The following is a 24,339-nucleotide window of genomic DNA, read 5'->3' as shown; positions in this document are numbered from 1 at the left end:
ACCTCTCTAATACCCGCAAGTCGCAGCATTCTCACCCTGACCCACTCTCTAGTCACCTCTCTTCTGCTTCTTCCACTGAGCCTTGTTCTCTCCCTCCTTCCTACGAAGGGCTTTCATATATCGTTTCCTTTGGCCAGGTACTATTTTTCCACTTTCAACCACCAAGAATCTCTCCCTCTCCACCCTCTATAACTCTTTACCAACTTACACCTGTTCACTCTTCGGTTCTTGGTTCAATCATCACTTCCACAGAGACCCTATCCAAACTCCCCAAACTTTTTGCTCTCTCATAATATTTTGTTATTTATTTTTATTCAAATTGTATTTGACATGTACTTTTAACCTTTCCTTCAAAGTACTAACACAACTTGCATTATTTGATTAATGAAAGCAGTTTTGTCCTGTTTTGTAATTCTCTGTATTCTCCAGCTCATGACACCAAGTCTGGCACATACAAGCACTATGAAACACTGATAACTGATAGTTAACAAGCTGATAAGTGTTAAGAGAATCTCTGCAACCTGTTAAGTATAAATTCTGAAATTTACATAATGAATCAATTTAACAGGGTCCCTCAGCAGTCTGCTGTGAAATTTTAGCTTTAAAATGTGTATTAAGCTACAGAGTAAATGTTTCCATATTATATATGTGAAGCCCAGCAAAAGGGAGAAATTTTTAAATGTATCTGAATACATTTGAAATCTCACATACTCCTTATACCAGCAGTGCATGAGAATCCTAGTTTCTCCACATCCTTCACAACATTCAGTATTGCCTCTTTAATTTTAGCCTTCTGGGGGCTATATACTGAAACCTTATTTTAGTATTAATTTGCATTTCTCTGATGAGGTATACTGAATGACTTTTTATCAGTTTACTACCATTTGAATATCTTTTGTGATGTGCCCTATTGTGTATTTTTTTTCTTACTGATATGTAGTCTCTTTTCATATCTTCCTCCCAGCACCCCCCACTAAATATAATCTCCAGGTCAATTTTAAGAGAAGTATCTTCCCATTCTGAAGCTTGTTTCTCTTAATGTTATCTTTACAGGAACAAGAAGTCTTCATTTTAATGTGGTCCAACTAATCAGTCTTTTCTTCTATGAGTACTGATTTTTGTGCTCTGTTTAAACATAAACTTCCCTACCCCAAACTTATAAACAGACTCTCATATGTTATTTCTCAAATATCTATTACATATTTCACATTTAGACTTACAGCCCATTTGGAATTGATTTTTATGTATAGTGCAAAACACAGGTTGTCAAGATTAACTTTTCCTACATGGATAGGTTCACCAAGTTCCATTTAATTTTATTAGAGTAAGTTAGTCCTCTCACCATTTTCTTCTTAAAGACTGACTTGGCTATCTATGCCTACTTTTTACACACATACACATACCATTTTGTCATTTTTCACACATACACACACGCAAACACACAATAAACACATTAACTCAGAGTTGGGCTAGCTTGTGTTGAATCTGTGAGTGGCTTGAGAAGAATCAACATCTTTAAAATATATTCAGTCTTTCAAACCAAGAACATGGTGTATCTGATTTATTTAGTTCAGTGGTTCTCTGAAACCATGTCAGAATGTCCATGGGTTCATATTGTCATCCTCTACAGAAGTATACTGTGGAAGTTTTTCAGAGGCTATGTGACCTCACAATAGACTAAATGCAAAAACAGTCTAAGAATCTATTAGTCTACTGTAAGCAAGACAATAAAGAAATCTGCAAAATATAAAACAATGCCACTCTTTTCATTAAATTTTTGTTTGTTAGGATTATTTTCCATAAACATTTATTAATGTTGGCATATGAATTAGTAAATATATAAACATTTTATGAGCTTTATTTTCTAATCCCGTAAATACTGAGACAGCCAACAAAAACATAAAGCTCTTTAGGTTTCTCAATTTTTTTTACATTATACTAATAGAATTTTAAAATATTTTTTATTGAGATAACTAGATTCACAAGCAATTGTAAGTATTATCAGAGATACTATGTTGCCCAGTTTCTCTCTACAATATAATGAGTTCTAAGAAATACATGTTTGGTCATTCAGATGGCCAAATTTATTTTCCAGGTATATGTGGTCTTCACCCACAGTTCCTGAAAACACTTCAGAGCCGTCAAGGGGAAATGGGTGTCTTGTCAAGTTAATGAGACTGTGGCCCCACCCAAGGGCAGGGCAGACACTGAATCAGCCAATGGCCAATGATTCATTTGATCATGACTATTCAATGAAGCCTTCAAAAAACCCTAAGAGCCTATCTTCCTCTTCCTGCAACCATCGTTTTTTTTTTTTTTTGAGAGGGGGGCATCTCTCATATTTATTTATCAAATGGTTGTTAACAACAATAAAGTTCTGTATAGGGGACTCAATGCACAATCATTAATCAACCCCAAGCCTAATTCTCAACAGTCTCCAATCTTCTGAAGCATAACGAACAAATTCTTACATGGTGAACAAATTTTTACATAGTGAATAAGTTCTTACATGCTGCAACCATCTTTTAAAGTCAGGGAGAGATTCCACATGCCACCACCACACCAGGGTCCAAGCTCCATGAGAATAAAAGCTTGGGATCTTGCCCTATGTATCTCTTCATTTGGCTATTAACTTGTATCCTTTATTAAACTGGTAAAGCTAAGTGTTTTCCTGAGTTTTGTGAGCCACTAAATCAACCCTAAGGGGGAGGTCCTTGGACCCTCCAATCTGTAGCTGGTAGATCAGAAGCACAGGGAACTGCCTGGGGCTTGCAACTGGTATCTGGAGTTGGGAGTGGAGGGCAGTCTTGTAGGACAGAGCCCTTAACCTGGGGAACTGGTGCTGTCTCCAGGCAGATAGTGTCAGAATTGAGTTAGTTCTCAGACACTCTGCTGGTGTCTGAGAATTGCTTGATATTGTGCATGGAAAGACCCCCTACCCCCTGCATATGCACTGGAATCGGGTCCAGAAGCCCAAAAGCAGTTCATGAGGGAAAACACTCTCAATGGCAAAACTGTAGCTTAATATAATAACTAGGATACTGATATTGATATAATCCATCTATGATTCAGATTTCCCATTATACTTGTACTTACTGGTGTAGTATGTCCTCAAGTTTTAAGAGTATGACGGGGTTCCTGAAACCAGAAAGTCTGAAACTGACTTAACATTTGTTTGTTTTTTGATTTTTAGAATTATATTTACACAATTAATATTTGTACCTTTCTGACCTTGCTTATTAATTTCAACTATATGTCTCCCTCATCTCCTCAAAATATACTACAGTTAGTTATACTTAGAATAGGTAAATCAGTTCAGAGGGACTCAGTCCCACCAGTCACTATCGATGACCTAAGATGAGAAATGAAAAACCTAAGGTGGATTAGATGGTACCTTTCCAAGAATCTGGCATTAGAACTCAGAAGGAGATCAGTCTCTCCACATATGTAAACTAGAATATAAACTCTGAAATGGCTGGTAGCCTTATATTTTGCCTTTTGAACAAGGAAAACAAGAAATCTAGTTTTTTATAAAAAAGAATAAAGTGGATTTGTTAGAAACAGTGATGAGAAACTTGAGGAGATTTCTGGGGTTGCCTACAGTTCTGGTTGTAATTCATTCTGGAAGCCCAGATTTGATGACGTATCTCTATACCCTAAGAGTGAATTACTTTATTTAGGCTAGTTTCAAATGGGCTTTTCTTACATAAAACAAAAAATCCTAACTAATATGTGCAAGAGGTCTCTCTACCATTTTCCTTCTAGTGGTTGGTCTAATCCATACGGTTTTGAAAATTGGTGCTTTTTTTCAAAGGGTTCAAAATATAATAGTTCAGCTGATGGTTTGGGGGGTGGCTTGGGACATACAAAAAACCTGTAACTGTGTGGGTAACTATGTATAAATTTATTAACAATTCTAGAATAAGGACTGGAATATAAATTTGTTTTTCTCTGTAGAACTTTGATACACAAAGCACTCCCCTGGTAGGTAATCAAAAACTGAAATTGGTATGATCTCCTACAACAGTAGACAAATCTGATGTGATCTCACAGTATAGAGTGATAGATTTTTAAAAAATCTAAGCTAAACACTGATACAGCTTTACATTTCATTAGTATGTTTTTAAAAATTATTATATTGGGCTTGCTGTTTACCTTTCAGTAACTTTTTTCTCATGTCTGTCCAAATGATCTCTACCAACCTATACTCATCAATACTTTAATGCAGCTATTTTACATTAATAGCCATCAACTTTTCATCTTATTGCTTAAAACCTACTATTTTATGCTTTTTGAAGTTCTTTCTCAGTTTCTATAGTTTTGTCTACTAAAAGGTTGAACAGGGTAGGGTCAAGATTAGGAACACAAGGATCATTACTTTAGTTTTCCTTCTGCGTTGACACTGAGAGATTAATCAGTAGGCTCAGGTGTATACACTGGTTCATCCAGTGGTTAATCCTCTAATCCTACTAATATTCATGCCAGATTTTTGTCACATTAACCACAAAGATCTAACAAGAGCCTGTCATCCAAGTGCTTTACTAAAAATCAACCTATACGCAGTTTACAACATTTTCCTCATTTAAATTTACCAACTTTGTCAAAAAAGGAAGATAGGTCAACATAACTTGTTTTCAGAAAGCTCAACTTGGCATCTAGTGATCAACACAATTTCTTCTAAAATTATCTGTTTAATAATGAACATTAAATTTTGCCAGTTAGAGAAGACCATTATAAACAAATGAACATGTAAACTAATGTGTTTCATCAGTTATTACTTCTTCCTATTGCTCCAGTTTACAACTCTTAAATGCCCTCTTCTCAGTTTTCAAAAACATTTTCACGAAATTTATATAATTCAGGGCTTCAACATTCTTGATTTTAGTAAAAATTTGTGGCCTTTTTTGCATTCAATTCTTAAAGAAGATATTCATCATTAGATCCTTTTCATATTAAAATAAAATAGGGCACAAGAGCTTATTATATAGAAATTGCTTTTCTAGATCTCTACATCTCTCCTAGTGAATACTGTTTGAAATTCTGAAATCCAGATTTATCTTTTAAAATTCTATATTCTTAAAAACTATCTGCTTTTTTGGGAATTATGCTTATCTTTTCTCCGAACTTTCTGTAATTTACTTGCCAAAGCTTCAAGATCCACCTAACCAAACCCCTAATTCATTTTCCCAAGGTATTCATCACACTGCCAATGATTTTTTCCTTAAGAAATAAAAGGCTCAGAGAAAAGGCAGGCATAATACAGAAATAAATATTTAACCATCAAACAGCTTCCTTGCGTAGCCAAAGAGTAGTAAACTAAAACTCATTAAGTATCTCAAGGTCTATATTTAATCCCTAATACATTAGTGAAAGTAGCCATTTAGGCATTTTTCTCCAATTCAGATTCATCTTCATCATTTTTTTTTCTGCTTGTAAAAGATTCAAAGATGACATGACTAAAAATCTACTATATATCTTCTCTGGGGTAACCACTGTTTGCTTGATATCAAGGCCAAATCAGCCAACACAATCTTTTTACACAAATGGCACTTTTCTTACCATGTACTTTAAAAAACACTGAAATGCAAAAAAGTCACAAATACTCAATATTCTAGTCATATTCTGAGCAAAAAGGAAAAATATTAAAATATGTTAGGTAAAAGAAAAAATATTATGAAGGCACCAACTTATTTATAACTAATATTTTATCTTCATTTTCCCTAAAAGCACCACTTAGTAAATTTAAAAACTGAGGGCATTAGATTGTTGAATGAATTCTTTAACTGTACAAGTCTTAGCAAAATCTAACATGCTCTGAGGAAATGTACTCTCACCTCTCATTTTAACCTATGACCTTATTTTCACAGTGCATTATTTCAGGCAATAAAGACTTCTAGATTGTTATTACTACCACTCTTATTGCTCTCCAACAGTTCTGTGCTCCACCCCTCCTCAGGCCCCTAAAAACACATACTCTACCATCCTCCACAGTATCATGAAAGCAAGTTTGGCTTTACTTGTAAGTTCTTAACTTTCCTTAACTGGAAAGGCACAGAAAAACTAACACAAAATTTTACATGTATTTTTAGACAGTTCCCCTACGCCCTAAAATAAATCTAACCTTGAATCCTTATTGTGCAGTTTTTCTGTAATGCCCTAAATTGTTTTCTATTTCGTATTCATACTTACAGAGAACCAGGGAGACCTAAGAAAACAGGCTAAGTCCGAGACAAAATAAAAAACAGAAAACAAAACTCCAAACCAAGATTTTAATTTATTCTTTATTGTTAGGCAACCCTTCCACCATGCTGGCTCAACATACTGTATATCCTTTACCATACATTTCATATTTAATTGTAATTTCTTGCTTCTTGCCTGTCTCCCCCAATATTACTCAAATATACTTTGCTCCTGACCTGATAGTAAGCACACGGTTCCTACTGAACAGGTACATGGTGTGAAATACTGAACGGGTACATGGTGTGAAAAGCACCTCCATTCACCTAGTTGTCCAAAACAGAAACCAAGCTACTGCACATCTTTGACAACTATTCCCTCAAGCCTATGACTTCCAACTCCTACCCATTTCTTAAATTTCTCGAGTTCATCTATTATTTTCTAACTCCACTAACTCTAAACTAGTTCATCTTTCTTAGCCTTTTCAACTTCCTATTCTCCCTGCCTCCAGTTTTGTCCTCTTTTCAGTACATTCTCTACACTGCAGCCAGTGATTTTTCTTAAACAGAAAATCTGATCAGCACTTCTGTTTAACTCCAGCTCTTTGCACATGCTATTCCCTCTCTGACATAGTTTTCCATACCTTTCCCTCCCTCACAACCTTTGCTAAATTTTACTTATCAATCAGCATCTCAAACATAAACTTTCCCCAGAAAGGCTATCCCCCTCCTCAAATCTATGAGATGTGACTTCATGAACTTTTCTAGCACTCTGTACTACTACCATTATATAGCATCACATATAACAAAAAATGTGTAATTTGTGTGTATTACCTATATACCTTAATATTCTGCAAGCTGTCTTAGGGCCGGGACAATGTCTGGCTCTCTTTGCTGTCATAACTACAGCAACGAACATCAAGCCCAGGCTGGGGTTGGGGAACTGGCAGAAGATAATTACAGATTACAGCCTCTGCCAGTGCCTTAACTTTTAGTGAACACTGAAAAATACATAATTTCATTCTTTAATTAAGATATAATTCAAACATCATACAATAACCCATTTCAAGTGTACAATTAAAAGGGTTTTAGTATATTCAGAGTTGTGTAAGCATTACCACAACCAATTTTAGAATATTTTAATCACCCAAAAAGAAATGTTATACCCGTTAGCAGTCGCTCCCCATTTCCCCTCAATACATCAAGGCTTTGGCAAACATTATGCTATCTTGGTTCTATATAGATTGCCTATCCACATATTTCATATAAATGAAACATACAATATGTGGTCTTTCATGTCTGGCTTCCTTCATAATATCTTTAAGATTCATCAGTGTTGTAACAAGTACCAGTATTCGGTTTCTTTGTCGGGAATAATATTCCACTGATTCCAGTTTTGAAATATACATTTTATTTATCCATTCATCTGCTGACAAACATTTGTGTTGTTTCCACTTTTTGACTATTATGAATAATGCTGCTATAAACATCACACATTTTTGTCTGGACGTAAGTTTTCAGTTCTCTTGGGTATATACCTAGGAGTATAACTGCTGGGTTACATGGTAAATCTATGTTTAACCTTTTTAGGAACTGCCTGACTGTTTTGAAAGTAGTTGCACCATTTTACATTATCACCAGCAGTGCATGAGGGTTCTAATTTCTCCATACCTTAGGCAATACTTGTCATTAACTGTTCTTATTATACCCATTCTAATGGGTGTGATGTTATTATAGCTTTGATATGCATTTCCCTGATGATGAAGTAACTTCTCTTACTGGACACTCCATGAAAATAGTGTTGCTATCTGCTTAGAAAAAAATACATCCTCCCAGCATCTAACAGTGTATGGCACAAAGTAGGCCTTCAATTCTATCAAATAAATTTATAAAAGCTAGTATGGATTTGGGACACAAATATTTCTTTTCAGATGTGCATGTGATGGGACATATTAACTGTACGTAGGAAGTAAAGGGGAAAACAGAAGATGACCTTGGGATTTTAGTTTAGCAAATGATGACTGATGAAGTCATAAATAAGATATGGATTACATAAGGAGAGCAGATTATATACAAAGAAAAATTCTATAGGAATGAATGATAGGGGAAAGAAAACATCAGAAAGGGAAACTGAACAGGGGCATTCAGAAGACAAGGAGGGAGCAGGATCATAAAAGGCTCAAGGCATCTATTAAGTTACATAAAACTTGAACACAGCTTCTTCAGGGATGTCTTCCATGACATTCCAAATTAAATCCTGCTAATAAAAACTTTCATCTCACCCCATATCTCTTTTAGAGATTAGTACAGTGCCAGGCATGTGGTAAATAATGACGGATGTATCTGTTGTACGAATGAGTTAATCACTTATTTAAATGACTAGCAGTATCATATATCTGTAAAATAAAAATACTGTTTGGTTTTACTCACACACAAAGAGTAATAAAGTAATAAAAGATTTTCCTATGGGTGACTTAGAGAAAGAAGATGACATCATATTATGAATGTGACAGACATGTGTCAGCAGTACTTTCAAAGTTAATATTCTATATTAGCTACTACTAGAGACTTACTGAAACTGTCTTTTGCATAAACAAACATTAAAACATGTTACTTTGAGCAAAACATATAAAACTGCAGGTGAAATTTTTAAAAAGCAGTCCTAATAATACAATGTCAAAAATGAGCAAAGATGTATATAGTATAATATATACTATATCATGGGAACTCGGAAATGTACTAATTTTATTTATCATCAGACAACTGGGAAAATAATACTTTGGGATGTACGTATGTGTATACACACACACACACACACACACACACACACACACACATAGTGGAATGCTAGTAGCCATTAAAAAAGAAAATGTGTATCAATATTCATTAACATATAAGTATTTCACTTAAAAAGTGAGTTATAAACCAGAAAATTAAGTATAATTCCATTTACAGGAAATTAAACAATGGACAGACATGGATAAAAAGGAGTTTGCCAAAGTTTTAAAAGGGGATACCACCAGGCCTAAAAATTTGGATAGCATTTAATCTCTTTTTTTATACTGCTCTATGATTTTTAATTACTTAAATACTCTTAAATTTTTATTTGGAATACAATACATACACAACAAATAAGGAAAATTAAAAGTAAGCCATGTTTAAAATAAAAAGGAGCCAGGGAAGACAAAAAGCAAGAGTAGAAGGCATTGAAGACTTAATTACTTAAAGCATTTTCATGCATATCACAAAATAAGTAAAAACACTGAAAAGATCAGAAATTTAAAGACATTTTACTGTAAAAAATGACAACTGAGTTAACTGGCGATAAACATTTGAAAGGAAAATCTGAATACTAGGCACAGTTTTTATGCATATTGTTCCACATACTTGGAAAGGATATAGAAATGGCCAAACACCTCATGTGTTCTAATCTTTTAAGAAAAACTGTACAAATTAACATATCCTTGAGAAAAATAGCAGCTTTTAATGGAATACAGTGTCAACATCTGGCAACAACAGCATCGAAATCTTTTGCGGAAAACACAAATATCCAGAAAAAAACACCATGTTCAAATCACAAACTATTAGGATGCTGACTTGTTTCACACAAAGTCTGTAACACAAATGAATACACAAGGTTAATTTTAAAGAATTTCTGAAGCATACTCAAGCATAAATAATGCAGAGTTCACTGAAATCCATCTTTATGATGTTTCTAATAATATCAGAAAATAGCATCTAAGCAGATATTTATTAACCATGATCACCCATGATCTACTTTATTCACTGAACATGTCTCCAAATGACTATGATTTTCAAAAATGAAAAAACTCTCCTGAAAGAAAAAGAACAGAAAACCCCTCAATACCGAGCATATTCATAATGTCCAGAAGCTGAAGCTCCAATAGAAGAGTTCCAGAAATGCTTCAAGCAGAAGTATAAATACTGGAATAAATTTATAACCACCAAAAATAATTCTGAAGACTATTAAAATGTATATACTTTAGTGTGTTCACTACTACAAAGTAAAGGTAGTTGCGGTGTGTGCATGTGCACACACACCTGTGTTTTAACAGTTAATCCAGGAGAATACACTTTCCCACATGTTTAATTTCTAAAAGAATATCAATTCACATCTCACAAAATTTCTCCTTTGCACTATGCAAGTATTCAAAAAAATGACACAAACTTTCTACAATCTTGATATTTTTGTTAGAGAGCATGTTAAACAAAAAATTTTAATTTCAGCTCAAATATGAGTTAATAATCAAAGAGTAACACTTTTTATTAAATGAGAAGCTGTCACTGCAGAATCTCTCTCAATGTAAGGCATTTAAATAGATAACTGAAAAGGTGACAGCTGAGGAATGCCTTCATTTCTTTCCATGGTTTCTACTGAGTGTCATTTCAGAAATGCTTACCTAACACATGACAATGTGGAATGTCTCCACCCATGAAAGAGCGATTGAGTCAAGCAAGCACACTTAGGGCAATAACACAGAGCTCAAGTTTGTCTTTTCATGGATTGCCAGCACAACAATGAACAGATAAACAACCAAAATACTAATAAGGTAAAAAAAAAAAAAAGATACTGACATACAGGGCTTCAGAGTGCAAGTGTTACTTAGGAAAAAGTGTGATTAAGAAGGTTATAAAGTATAAATCAGCTTCCAAAACCAACCAGTGTGCTAGGGATTCCTTTTCTAAATCAACACCTAATGATTTGTTTAAAGAAATTCATTTTTAAGTATGTTACATAAACTGAACAAAATTCTACTTGTATTGGTAATCAGGAATACATTCAATTTCAAAATAAACATAGTAAAAATATATTCCATTTCAAAAAACTAAAATTTTTGCTCTAATAATGACTATGTTTACATTTTAAGTATTATAAAAGTTACTGGCATAAGCTTTTCATTAGATAATTTTTTTAAAACTAAGGTATCACTGATACCTTATGAAGGTATCACATAACCAATCTTATGATGATTTCACATGAGCAACATTATGGTTTCAACATCGACCCATATTATTAAGTCTCCCCCTACCTCACTGCAATCACTGTCCATCAGCATGGTAAGATGCTATAGGCAATTTTTAATACTTGTTAGCTGTTATATTTACCCACACAAATTGTCATCAATTTGTTTTCTATGAACTCTGCTCTTCACAAGATTAGTCTACAATGTGTTCAAATATTTCTAGCCAACAAACATTTACTGTCACCCTGCTAAAACAAAATGCAGATACCAAAAGGGATTTAAAGAAAAATTAATCAAAGTCCCTGCCTGAAGGAATTCACTATTTTGTCTGAAGATAAGATACTAACAACAGCAGATAGTGTCCAAGTGCCAAAAGTCAGGCTCAAACAGTTAAGAGAATCATCGTGTGCTCCAGCCGTCAGGCAAGACACATTTTTTTCTCTAAGATGTGCCTTAATATAAATAAAACGCCAACTCCAACCCACAGGAAGATTACATGTGCAAAGGCTTGTGGAAGTATAAAAATATTAAAACTCGTGGTTCCCAAAGAAAGCTTTCACTGATTTCCTCAATCTCTTCAGGTAAATTTTTTTATGCTTATTATATCCTACCCAAAACAGAACACAGAGCACCCTAAACTACTCTCTCTCCTTGCATGAAAGAATAATATCAAGAACTTGTGTTGTCAATATAGCAATGATTTTATAGACTGATAAGAGGCCCCACTGTCCTTTATTTCAAAACTCTATCCTTTTGTTGTTTTTAAAATATTCTTTTTATGAAATGTTGATAACAGTAGAAGGTGATCAAGTTGTTTTTACTGCCTTAACATGGCAAAATAAAAATTAGCTTATTCCCTTTTAGCTATCAAAATTAAACATTTTACTGGTCTGTAAAATTCTGGGAATTGATGTTAGATGGGCAACAAAGAAATCACACTACCAAAGTGCTCTAACAACAGTAAGCAAAAAATTCTATTGCCTTTTCCAAGTCACCTGAAATATAGTTTGGCCAAATTCTGCAAACTGATTCAAGGAATGGAACATTGGTGTAACTTGGATATTCCTACTAACAAAAGACTTCCAATTAAACATGGTTAACATTAAAAAGTTGGTTTTACTAGTTCAGGTAACTTTATTCAAATTTCATGTAATGTCTCAAGTCCTAATTGTAAATACTAATAATCACTGTACAGAAACTAAACTGCAGGAGATTAACCTAAATGGTAGTAATAAACAAAAGATTGTTTTCATTCCTTCTTTTTTTTTTTTACTATCACAGATAGGAGTTTAACTACAATTTACCTTCTTTCATTAAGAGTTCAGTGTATGTGTACAAAGCATTTACGGTACATGAGTACATACAAATGACTAAAGCAATAATATAACTTGTTATTAGGTAAAGGAAATGAAGATGTTTAAAGACTAAACTCTCATGTCCTAAAAACAAACAAGAGTTTTTGTTGCTGTTGTAACTTCCTTTGCAACTTCCCAAAGCACTTGATCAAAAATATTCTGCACTTAGATGCTCAATCAAAAACAATCTTGGCAGTTCCTAAAATTTAGGACAGATTCTGAGATTAATTTAGATATAGTACTACTGCATTTCAATTACCATAGGAAGCTCTGAAGTGCTGGCTAGCTAAAACAAAAGTAGAATAAGAAAATGTACAGACAAAGACGTGTTCTTGTGTTCATTTGATTCTTTGCTGATTAACAGGGTAACCTCTGTTACTACTAACCATCAGCCGCACTGACGGGAAGACTTCAGAATATGTTCTTCAGACTTTAAAAGCAAACATCTAACACAGTGTTAAGTTTGGATTTTGGAATAAGACCTGCAAAAAAACCCCAGCTCTGCCGTTTATTATCTTCGTAATTTGAGCAAGTGAAATGGGACATTGTGAGAATTAAATGAGATACTGGTTGTAAGATCACCTACCACAGTGTTTTACATAGAACAAAATCCTCAGCAAATATTCCCCAGCTACTTCTACTCCTCTATAGAGTGGATAAGTCATGGTTACTACATGTCCAACCCCAACTTAGAACCCAAAATAACTGCTGGATCTTCAACCTTTCAAAGAGGTATACTGAAATGCCAATATTCAACATCTTTGTAATGATTATGGACCCCCATAAACTTTCAAAAGAAAAGTGGGGTAAAAATGACTTTTTTTGTAGGTAGAGAGACAATGAAAACAGCAACTTCGAGAATCATCAAGAAATAACATGTTACAGCAGTAACAAAACAATGTTATTACCCCCCCCCACAATAAGGCTTCTTAATAGTCATCTTTTAAAAATCATCTAACTAGAATTCTTTTTACAAACAATAACTTTTCTTTTGTGAACAGTATCTGTAAAATACAGTTAACAAACAAATGATGAAAATCAAAAAGTTCTCTGTTCTGTCTAGTGCTTCTACCTGGCTATACTGGAAAATGCTCAGTCACTGCTCGCAATCACACAGCTGAAGCACATGAAGGATGGTCTTAGGACACTACATCGGTCAGACCACAAAACTCAGCCAGATGAGGAAGCACAAAGGCAGCAGCCCCAGAAAAGGCACCGTTAACAGCAGCAGTGCGGGCACTGGGGTCCATTAGCATAGCCCAGATGTGGCCAGAGTCGTCCATTTATTTGCAAGAAGAAAGGGATCAGTTTAGGTTTAGTAAGTTTTGTTTATTTAGGAGGATTTTTTTCTTTTAATGGACTTAGGATGATTTCAACAAAAAGTTTTGAGTCATCAGCATGAAGTGTTAGAGCTTTTCTAACAAGAAAATTAGGTAGAAAAATAATTTATACTGCATATTTTTTAAACAGATTTTAATTTTATAAGTAATCCAATAGATTCTTCCAAAATCTTAACCATCCCCACCAAGAAAAAAAAGGTTAACAATTATAAACTCTATATTCAGTTTTAAACAGATTTCTTATATATAGCAATTTACACTATTCTCCAACAAGAGACTCAGTATCAGTTGCTTCAAGTCTCTTTTCCTTCTGTAGCCCTATTAGAATACTTTTCAGAAGAGCTACATTTCAGTTTATCATTGAGTGAAACTGCTTGGCTGAGAAGGTTAAGCACTTAGGAAAACACTGCACAGAAGTATTCCTTTTACTGACAAGAGGGGAGTGACATATTTTTACAAAGAAGCTTCAAATGGCTTGTGCAGAAGTTGATGAAATTTGTATTTTAAAAGCAAAAGGATTTAATACTAAATTTATCTGGAAGTCTGCATTAAAAAATAAAACTTTATTTAAAAATTATAATAGCACAGAACATAGATCTAATAGGACCTAGTTCAAGCCCTTAGAACAAAGTGGCAAATTAATTAATGACTCAACAGTGTTTTTTTTTCACTTAAACAAGGCTTAAACTGGTTAAGGGTTTTTTAGTTGAAAGGAGGTTAATGTTAAGGATTTTTAATAATCTTAAGATATTTTAAAAAACCTGCAAAGAAGATGCACAAATAAGTTTTTCATTTGCTTTATAAACATGAAAGAATACTCTTAAGTATTTGTATATGAAGGTTTTAAGGATTTATCTTACAACATACAAATAGCTATAAAACTTACGAGGTAAAAGATACAAGTCAATAAATCTTTAGTGGTAACTACTATGTGTCAGGGACTGGAAGTAAAAAAAAATATGGACAAGTGGGTCCTCCATCAACGAGGAAAGACAAAAACAAACGTTATTCAGTAAGAAGCATTTTAACAGTAGCAGAGAGGCAAACCCATGATACAGTTAGTACCCCAGAGGAGAGTCTCTCTCCAATGCCACAGAATTAGACAGTCAAAGAACAAAAGATCCCTACTGCCTGGCAACCAGGTTGAACCCTAAAGACTAGGATTCTGATTGGTAATGAAGGGAGGGAGGCTGGTCTAGTTGCAGAAAAGCATGGCCATAGGCATGGAATTAAAACATTTAAAAATAAAGGATATAATACCCTGGAGATGTAACAGGTATAAGCTAAATGGGGAAACACTTTTAATTCTGGATTTAAGGAGAGGAGTGACATTAAGTGATACTGTTAAAAAATAAATCTAATAGTATCGTGAATGCTGGGTGTGACCAGGAAGAGAACAGGTGGAGAAAGCAAGTAAGCTACTACTATACTCTAGGGATAAAAACAGTGAAGGTATGAACTAGGTTGATAATCAGAACAGCAAGGAAAAGAACTGATGCAAAGGCAATTGTGAAGAAGACTGATTGGATGTATGTAGACAAAGTAAGGAGTAAACAATAATTAAAATGTTTAAAGCTTGCTCCAGAGACTAATGACATCATTAATAGAAACAGAGGCATCAATGAGAAGAGTCAGCTTGGTGAAGAAAGATTTAAGTTTTGTTTCAGATTGAAATTCCTGACATTGATGTGGAACTGTCTAACAACTGAATTAATAATACTTAGACTGAAAAAAGGATACTGGTAAAGTCTAAAGATGTGAAAAAATACATCTATCTAAACCAATGTTAAGTGATAAAAGTAGATTATCAAACTAAATTACAATTACAAAAATCTATGTTTGAATAATAAAAATCTTTTGAAGAAACCACAAAGGTAAATTTAAATACAGTAATTGTTTTATATGTGAAGTTGCAAAGGGAATGGACTTCTATTTGCTTTATTACTATTTAAAGATATATTTTACATACAAAATCACAATACATTGAAAAATATTTCATTTTAAATCAGTACTTCATCATCAATAATAGAAAAATGGAAATGAGGGATTGGAACTTTGCAAAGATGTCAAGACGGAAAATTGATTTAGAAGTAACTTAGCACAAAGAAAGTATGATTTTAAGGTAACACCAAAAGGCTAAACTCAAAACTATTGGAAGAAATTTCAGTCCTGCATTTTAGGACACCACTACCAGTAAGAACCAGCAATAAGGCACTCCACAGAAAACTGTTAATTATCCTAAAATCTTTATAAGTAGACTGAACTATATAGATACAGATCAGAGAGTAATCAGAGCTGATACTGCCCACTGATTAAAATGCAGATCTACTCTAGACCTCAGTTCCAGCAAATGAGAATTTACATCATAACTTCAGTACTTTTCAGTACTGTCTTCTAGGTATAGGAGAGTCGGGGGGGATGGCGGCTATTCTAGAGACCAAGATAGGAAATTTGACAAGAAACACTGCTCTTTCTCCTATATGGATGACATATTTCTATACAAATAATAGGTGAAAATTGAGTATCTTTTGTAATTTCTAAAGAGCACATTCAAGCAATTAACATAAACTTTTAAATATAAGTTGGTTATATTAAAAATGGAAGTAAAACATAAGATTAAGAAGTTGTACTTTTTCCCACTGTGACTGTGAGGACAAGGAGTTCAATTTGAGCCAATTCAGGACAATAGACAGTGAAAGGTGGTAAGTAAAACTTTAAAAAGAATCAACAAAACTTTTAAGCTTTAAGAAATCTCTTGACTGCTGCTTGTTTTATATACTTACATTATAAAACCTAAAACTGACTCACCTATTTGTGTAACACTCTTAAAATAGTTTTTTTTTTTAATTCAACCATGCAAAACATCACAGAATACCTAAAATGTTTTGACAGATGAATTACTGGTTAGTCTTCTGGAATATTCGTGTTTTTTTTTGGTTTTAATCAAGTGCCTAAATATCACTGTCAAGGGAAAAGTTTTTGGAACATCACACTCCACAAATAAATAACTTCTTAATTTAATATTTTACTTCCATTTTTAATATAAGCATCTGTGTTTAAGATGCTGAGAAATGAGAATGAAGAAAACAATAAAAATTTTCAATGCTTGATGTTTGAAAGACTTTGGCCTTACTGACTTAAGGAATAACTTAAAATAAATTACAAAAAGATATTACACAAATGATTATCCACAAACTTGGAAACTTATGTTTAAGCTTGTCAGCTAAAACAAAATACCTAATAAAGACTACACCTGTGTAATGCTGAACTACTGAATTAAACTCATCAAAACATTTAATAAGTCTGATAATTCTTGCAACGTGAGGTGATAAAAAGCCTTAAGAAGCCTGTTATGTGTATTTTCTCTTCCTCCTAAGCCAAAATTACATTAATGTAGGTAATAGAAATGTTCCTCTTCCTCCAAGCCAATACAACTGGATTTCTCCACAATTTAAAATTTCTATTTGACAAATTCAGTTAAAACATACTGAGCTAAATAAACCACTAACCAACTGTATCCTGACCTCAAACATACAGCAACTGTCTTTTAGAGTCCATTCCATAGTAAAATGTGTAAATTACACTTGAAATTTGAAGATTCATTATCACTTTTACTGCCGAAAGTTTCTTCCATTCCCAACATCATGTTCTTAGAATCTGCAGTTACGCTATGCCTTAAAATAAACCCCAGCCAAATAAAAAGCTTGCTATAGAGACTCTAAGTCATTGTAATAAACAGCTACAGACCATGCTCTATTTTTACTGAGTGCCACATTCTGAATTCCAGATTTATCCTGCAATTTGTCAGTCATTTCAATTCACCCAGTCAACTCTGTAAACAAAGGCTAAAAGCCAAGTTTGATATGAAAATTCAATTAAATAAAACTTAAAACGGTCATCATTCACTAAACAGGAAGCAGTAAAAGGAAAAATGCCACCACACACACACCTCCCATTTAAAAAGTCAGCAAGGTAATATATCTAAAACACAAAGCCTTAAATTTCAACTTCCCAAACAAGTTTTGTTAAGGTATTAAACAAAATAAAGTTAGACCTTCCACGTATAACCAAGGTAACTTTGAGACAGTTTACGAGTCTTTTCATTATAAAGGGAAACTATTGCTGCAAAGTCGTTTTTTAGTAATTCCAAGATGCCCACCAAGAAAATGGAAAGAGTCTACATCTTGTCACCTATTGACCATGACTTAAAAATTGCTTTTTATGCAGAACTCTACGTGGTTGCGTTGCTTTTGGCCTGTTAAAGGCAAAGCAACATTATCTCTGGATTGCCAATAGTTTCTCCTTATTTGGCTAACATTGTGAGATCCCAATCAGACTACTATAAAACTTTTAACATGCACAAAAGCATCCATTTTGAGGAAAGTTTCTGACCAGCTTTCATTTTTTCAATCCTCCAGAGAAAAATCAGAGCTTAGTAACCGTCTTTGGAAAGAGTGCCCCGTGCTTGCTCTTTTCTTTCGAACCCCAGTGCACACCCCAGGAGTTGGGGCTCAAGGATCTCTGACACTGCGGGAAACTCCTCCGAGTAAGAGGCGCTCCAGAACGTCCCGGTCCCGGTCCCACGGTGGGCAAGCCCTCTGAACGCTCCTTTCCCCTTCCCACTTCCATCCCCTCCCTTTCAGCCGTCGCAAATCAGCTAATTACACCCCGTTTTCCCCTCCCCAGTGACCAAGAGTAATAAAGGAGAAAACAGGAAATCGTCCGCTCCGGGCACTAGGCTTAGGGCTCCAGATTACTGTTATTACTATTTGTAATTAAGTCCTAAAAACTACAACAAATCCGAAGCCCACATACAAGCCAAAGACATCCATCTGCCCAAGTGTCCCTAACGTCCCTTGCTGGTCGTTTCCTCCAGCATCCCCCGTCCTCCAAGTGGATCACTGACGTCGGCGCCCAGACACAAGCTCACTGCACCCCTCCACGTCTCGACCCCAAACCCCAGACACATGTCCACAAACGGCCCTGGGCCCCGAGCCGAGCCGTCCCTTCTCCCCTCCGCCCCGGAAACACCCTGTTCGCACCTCCACCGCCACCCGCCTGAAGGGGCCTCCGGCCGGGAGCCTCCCGGCACCAGTTCTCCCTCCCTCCCAAGCGGGAAGCCGCCCCCTCAGCCGCAGCGGCGTCTCCCGCCGCCCCCAAGCTCGGGAGGCCGGGAGCCGAGGCGGGCCCGGTGGGAGGCCGGCGAGGACCCGCGGCGTCAGGGAAGCGGCGACGGGGCGCACAGACCTGGTGCAGGGCAGTGAGTCCGTCCACATTGGCGTAATTGATGTCGGCGCCGCGGTGCAGCAGCTTGAGGACCTCGTCCGTGTCGCCGCTGGAGCAGGCAGCCAGGAAGACGGCGCCATCGTCGAACTTCACCTTGGTCTTCTGGCGCTTCACCACGGGCGGCTCGAGGTCCGTCTCGGAGCCGATCCAGCGTTTCAGCTGCTCGTTCCGCTTCTGCTTCGCGTCCGCCATCTTCATCCCCTCTCCTGCCGCCGGGTCTTCTTATCGCGAGGGGGGAAGGGGGAGGCGAAGGGAGGCGGGGAGGCAGGGGGTGTGTGACGGTTTCTGTGAGTGCGGGCCAGGGGCGGGCTGGGGACCGGGAGGAGACGCTCGAGACTGCCAGTATCCCACAGCGCACTGGGGCGGCGCGCTCGGCCGGGCGGACCTCCCGTCCTACCACAGGCGCCCTCCCGCCCCCGGCGCGGCCACCCGTCACCGGCGGCCAATGTAACGTAACTTCGCGAGATTCGGGCAGGGTGGCGCCCTTCGGCGGTGCGCATGCGCCCTGGGCCTGCGGCTGCCCCAGGAAGAGCGCTCCCGCGAACTGCGGCGGGGGCGGGCGGGCTACCGGAGGGAAGCGGGTGTGGTCCAGGCTCCCCGGGCGGCGGGGGCTGGGGCCAACCTGGAAGGGCGGGGACCGGGAAGGAAGGTTGTCCTTCCCGGCTGAGGGCTCCTGGTGTTCCGGAGGCCGACAGGAGGGCTGTACGGCGGCTGCACAAGACGGACCTGCCTCCGGGGCTGTCGGAACGCCTGAGTCGTTTGCTCAGGGCGGAGGATTTTCCTATTGGCTGCGTTGTTTGAATGGAATGGAGGCTAGGTCTTGAATTAAGCGCTTGTGATTTCTCTTTCTAAGGAACTGGGATGAGCGTGGGCATATCAGTATTCATAGGAACCTTTTAAAAGTGAGGTGTTTGTAGCCGAAGGTTTTTGGTAATAGTTACCCCAGATCTCAGCCCGAGGTGAGAAGGGTTGACCTGAGGTAGTTGGGGTGGCTTCCTGCCAACCTCCACCATAGAAACGTCTTTCCTCTTATGCTTGGTTTTTGTTGCTTTGTTTTGTTTTTCTCGCGCGTATTTTGGGTTCTCTTTCCTTTCGTTCAGTGCGAAGAGGTTCACTCAGCCTTGTTACTGGTCCTGACCTTTTAAGGGATTTCTAGTTCCTGCTCCATCACGTTCTAAGGATGGGTAAAGACCCAGCTGCTTCTAGAATTCCTTATGTTAATATTACGCAATTAAATCCACAGGGATTTATTGAAAACTACGAGCCAGTCATTGTTCTAGGCACTGGAGATAGAAGGACGATATTGACATATTTGAGGTCACGTGTTTTAAAAACTTTCAAGTTAAAGTCCTTAAAAAAAGTTCTAAAACTTTGTCTTATATGACACCGCACACACGATTTGTAACAAATACTGTTTTGCAGTCTCCATCGATTGGTATTTTTCTAAACACTCCATTGTTTTCCTCCACTATTTTTTAGAGCATTAAGAGCCCGAATAAAGTTATAAAACTACTATTCATTTGAATCTTAGGAATCAATGTAGTCTAAATCCCCAAAGAACTCATTGATTTACTTAATTTAACTCAGCAGTAGGATTAGGATTCCTTCAGCAATCATGCACCTGTACTGGGTCAGGCATTGTTTTGGTCCTGGGGATTCAGAAATGAACAGCTAAGCTTTTCGTATTTCTTATCTCCGGTAGACCACATTGCAGCCTACCGTATTGAGAAATAGAGTAATTGAGTAAAATTTGATTAGGAAACCACCTGCCTACAAGACTGAATTTTTCTGAACCCAAGTCAGGGTAAAAATCTTTCCTCTGAAAATATTGTAGAAATAGAAAGAGTATAGAATGCAAAGTTGCACCCATGGTAACATCAGACCTTTCAATAATGATGGTGTTAGATGCTGAATTGTTAATACTAAAATACAAAATTCCTATTCAGTTTAAAAACTCCAAAACAAGCTCTAAAAAGAATTTAAGGACTCTCTTGTCAGCTTCTCTGTCTACCTAGAAAAATGGGCAGCTTATCATTAACTGTTCCCCAAGAATGTTATGGTCTATTTGCTAGCTCTTAAAAGTGCTCTGAAATATCGATATGTTATCTCAAGTTTTAATTTGGGTGAGAGTTTGGTGGGAAGCATTCTATTTCCAATTGAAGCACTTAAGGATGTAAAATTAGTAAAACAAAACAGTAGTTTATTAATAAAACATAAGTAGTTAAGTATCAGTTCCCAAAGACTACCAGTCAAAAACAAAACAAAACCTCAGCAAGCCTGTTAATGTATGCAAATTGCACTGATTTGAGCTTTCTTTGCCCAGCTCTAAGGGTCAGGAAGTTCTGTTAGTCTCATTAAAATACTCCTCCACTGCCACCTGCTTTGCCTTTTTGGGGACGACTTTTTAAAAATAATGTTATTATTGAATTAATGATAATGAAGATCTATGGCTAATTCTAGAACAGGCAATATTTTTGAAGACAACAAGAACACAAAGCCAGTCACTTCATACTGCTTTAATAGCTGATGAACTTCAAAATTCAAGCAGCAGAAGAAATTAAAGAAATTCAATTATTTTCATTTTCTAATGGCCTCTAAGTTGATTGGGTGTGAAGATACTTTTCAGCTTCTTTAAGGCAACTTAAGCCTCAAAATAGAAGTGCAAACTAAACTATATTTATTAATTTGCTAATTTTTTTCTTACAGCAGCAAATCATTAATCATGTTGTGTCTTTAGTTATTTCAGAAAGTTGTCAGAACATCTGCACATATTTTTTTGAAAGCCTACTTACACTACCAATATCCCCCTATTAATTCACTTTTTTATTATCAGTTTGAAGAATATTTAATCAAATAATAAATTTATTTTAAATGCTTGCACACACAAAGCACTTCATTTTTCCTGCACTCTCTGATGTACCATCACCTAAAGAGTTCATCATAGTATGGTAACCACACTTACAGACAAGTTCATTAATAGCAAAACAACCAGATAATGTAATAACACAGGCACAAGAGCAAGCTTGTGTGTGTATGGCCTTAGCTTAATACTAACCTATGCAATATGGAGATTGATTTATTTGTTTATTATTGAATCTAAACTTGAAATATATATTCTATTTGCTGCAGACACAGGAGAAGAAAAGGAACATTTTAAGTCAATCCAAGCAAAAATAAAAATTTAATTTCATAATTAGTCTTTGTTCAGAAAAAGATTGGTTGATTGCATCATGTAAAAAAGAAGTTAGTCTGTTAAAATATTAAAGAACTCGAGATTTAAGTTGTTTTTTGCTTGTTGAATTGGTAAATTGGTGCTTTGTAAGACTTTACATTCTTTATAAAATAGTAAAGGTATGTATCACTAATGCACTGTAGCATACTAAAGTTTTCTGTAAACCAACTTTCTGTTCAGTGATTCTTATTCATTAACTTTTACTGTACAATTGGGAATGTATTTTGGTACAAAAATGTGCATAAGATACTGATCAGTACTTTCAAGTCATGTATTTCAGTTCTCCTCATCCCTAATGCAAACTTGAGATTTCAATTTGCATTTACACACTTGAGAATAGAATGGTCAACAAGGCAGTTTGGTTTTATCTCCTATAGTCTACACCTGGGCTAGGCTCTCTTGCATTATATAAAAATTTCTTTACAATCTCTTAAGGAACCTGAAGGAAAGTTTGCAATCTGCTAGCATCATAAATTATTTAGTCCCACTGAGGTTGGTGAACCTGATAAGTAGCATTAGACTCTACTTTTAGACCAGTACTGATTTCTGGATCATAGAATCTAAGTCCTTGCTTTGGCACTGGCCTCCCTCCCCAGCCTCAATGGTTCCCTTCCACTACTCTGAAAGTCAGCTTGCTTTTGACTATTCAGGGTAAATTCTCTGCCACATCTGGTCTCATTCCAAGAACCTAAGCCTAGCACAATTACTTGAGGCTAATATTCCCAAAATAGGGAATCAGATGAGTATCTAGCAGCAATCCAAGGTATGGACCTAATGCTAAAGATAGAATAACTTGCCTCTAATGCACATGACTTGCAACCTGTATTGCTGTGTCTAACTATAACATGGTCATTCATATAAATTGCTTAATTTAGTGTTTCCCAAATTTTGTCACAATTTTTTCTAGTCCAGGAATGACAAATGCTATTATGAATGTTTTCTCTTTAACCTTTTAAAAAACTTAGATTTACTTATTTTTTTTAAATAGATATAAAAGGAAACATTATATCACTTTTATAAATGGAAAATATTTCCAATTGACATAAATAAAAGAAGACTTTAAAAAAATGCAATGAAAACAAAACAATGTTAGTGTTATGTTGCCTATCAAAAATCTGAGCCCGTTGCCTGCTCACAATTTGTTAAAAAGGGAAGATTGGTAAGTGTTGGACATATTAGCATCAACCTGATTATTTTTCTACTTAAAATAATCAGGAAGATTACAGGATACTGAGAAGAGAATACCTTTTTAGCTAAGTGCTTCACTGGTATTTTAATGTCTCATCCATCTAAAATTACCTTATGTACTATCAGTCTACATGACCCACACTTTGGGAAACACTTGGCTGACTTTAATTACCATATATAATAATAATTATCATTAATGTAGTGAAGGTTACAGGAAGGCCTTAATGCACCCCTACCTCAGGGTATCAAAGCAGGCCATTGGAAGGCCAGTTTAACATGAAGGGGACTTCAAAACTAAGAGCCACCCTCCATAGCACTGAAATTATGAGAACTAAGGGCTGTTTCCAACATCTGAAGGAGAGTTTAGGAGAATGAGCTCCATCTAAGAACATTAGCATTTAGTTGGGGGATTCAAATGTCCTGCACCTCAAATCCTAGGAAAAACTTCTAAATTCTTCCAGAGACCACAGTGCGAAAATGGACAGAGTAGGATACTACTGAGGACAAACCTGTGCAGTGGTAACAGACATAGCATCCCTGGCAGTGAGTGTGCCGTTCAGGCAGGTGGAAATAGCGTCAGCTTCATGTGGTGGGTTTAAGAGTAAATTAATAATGTATGTGAGAAAGATAAAAAGTTCAGATTTTGATTGTTTTCTTGTATTTGTTTATTTTCCTTCCCTCATAAAGTTGACAGCAACTCTGCTTCCTTGCCTCAGGGGATGTTTGTGGCCAGGAAGAAAGCAGAAGCTGCTTTCAAAACACTTTCCTTTCTAGCCT

General features: G+C 36.3%; 1 protein-coding gene across 7 annotated transcripts in view; it reads right to left on the bottom strand.

Annotated features, from left to right (window-relative positions):
• Positions 1–19,499, bottom strand: part of PPP1R12A (protein phosphatase 1 regulatory subunit 12A) — a 136,517-nt gene extending 117,018 nt beyond the window's left edge. For all 7 annotated transcript variants that reach the window (XM_073214817.1, XM_073214814.1, XM_073214815.1 and 4 more), the window contains exon 1: positions 19,104–19,499. In XM_073214817.1, the coding sequence (XP_073070918.1) occupies positions 19,104–19,340 (237 nt within the window). In that variant the 5' untranslated portion in view covers positions 19,341–19,499. The remainder of the gene's footprint in view (positions 1–19,103) is intronic.
• Positions 19,500–24,339: the final 4,840 nt, after the last annotated feature.

The sequence above is a fragment of the Manis javanica genome, chromosome 10 (genome assembly GCF_040802235.1).
Source record: "Manis javanica isolate MJ-LG chromosome 10, MJ_LKY, whole genome shotgun sequence".
NCBI classification, from domain to species: domain Eukaryota; kingdom Metazoa; phylum Chordata; class Mammalia; order Pholidota; family Manidae; genus Manis; species Manis javanica.
This window is presented reverse-complemented; position numbering and strand designations above follow the sequence as displayed.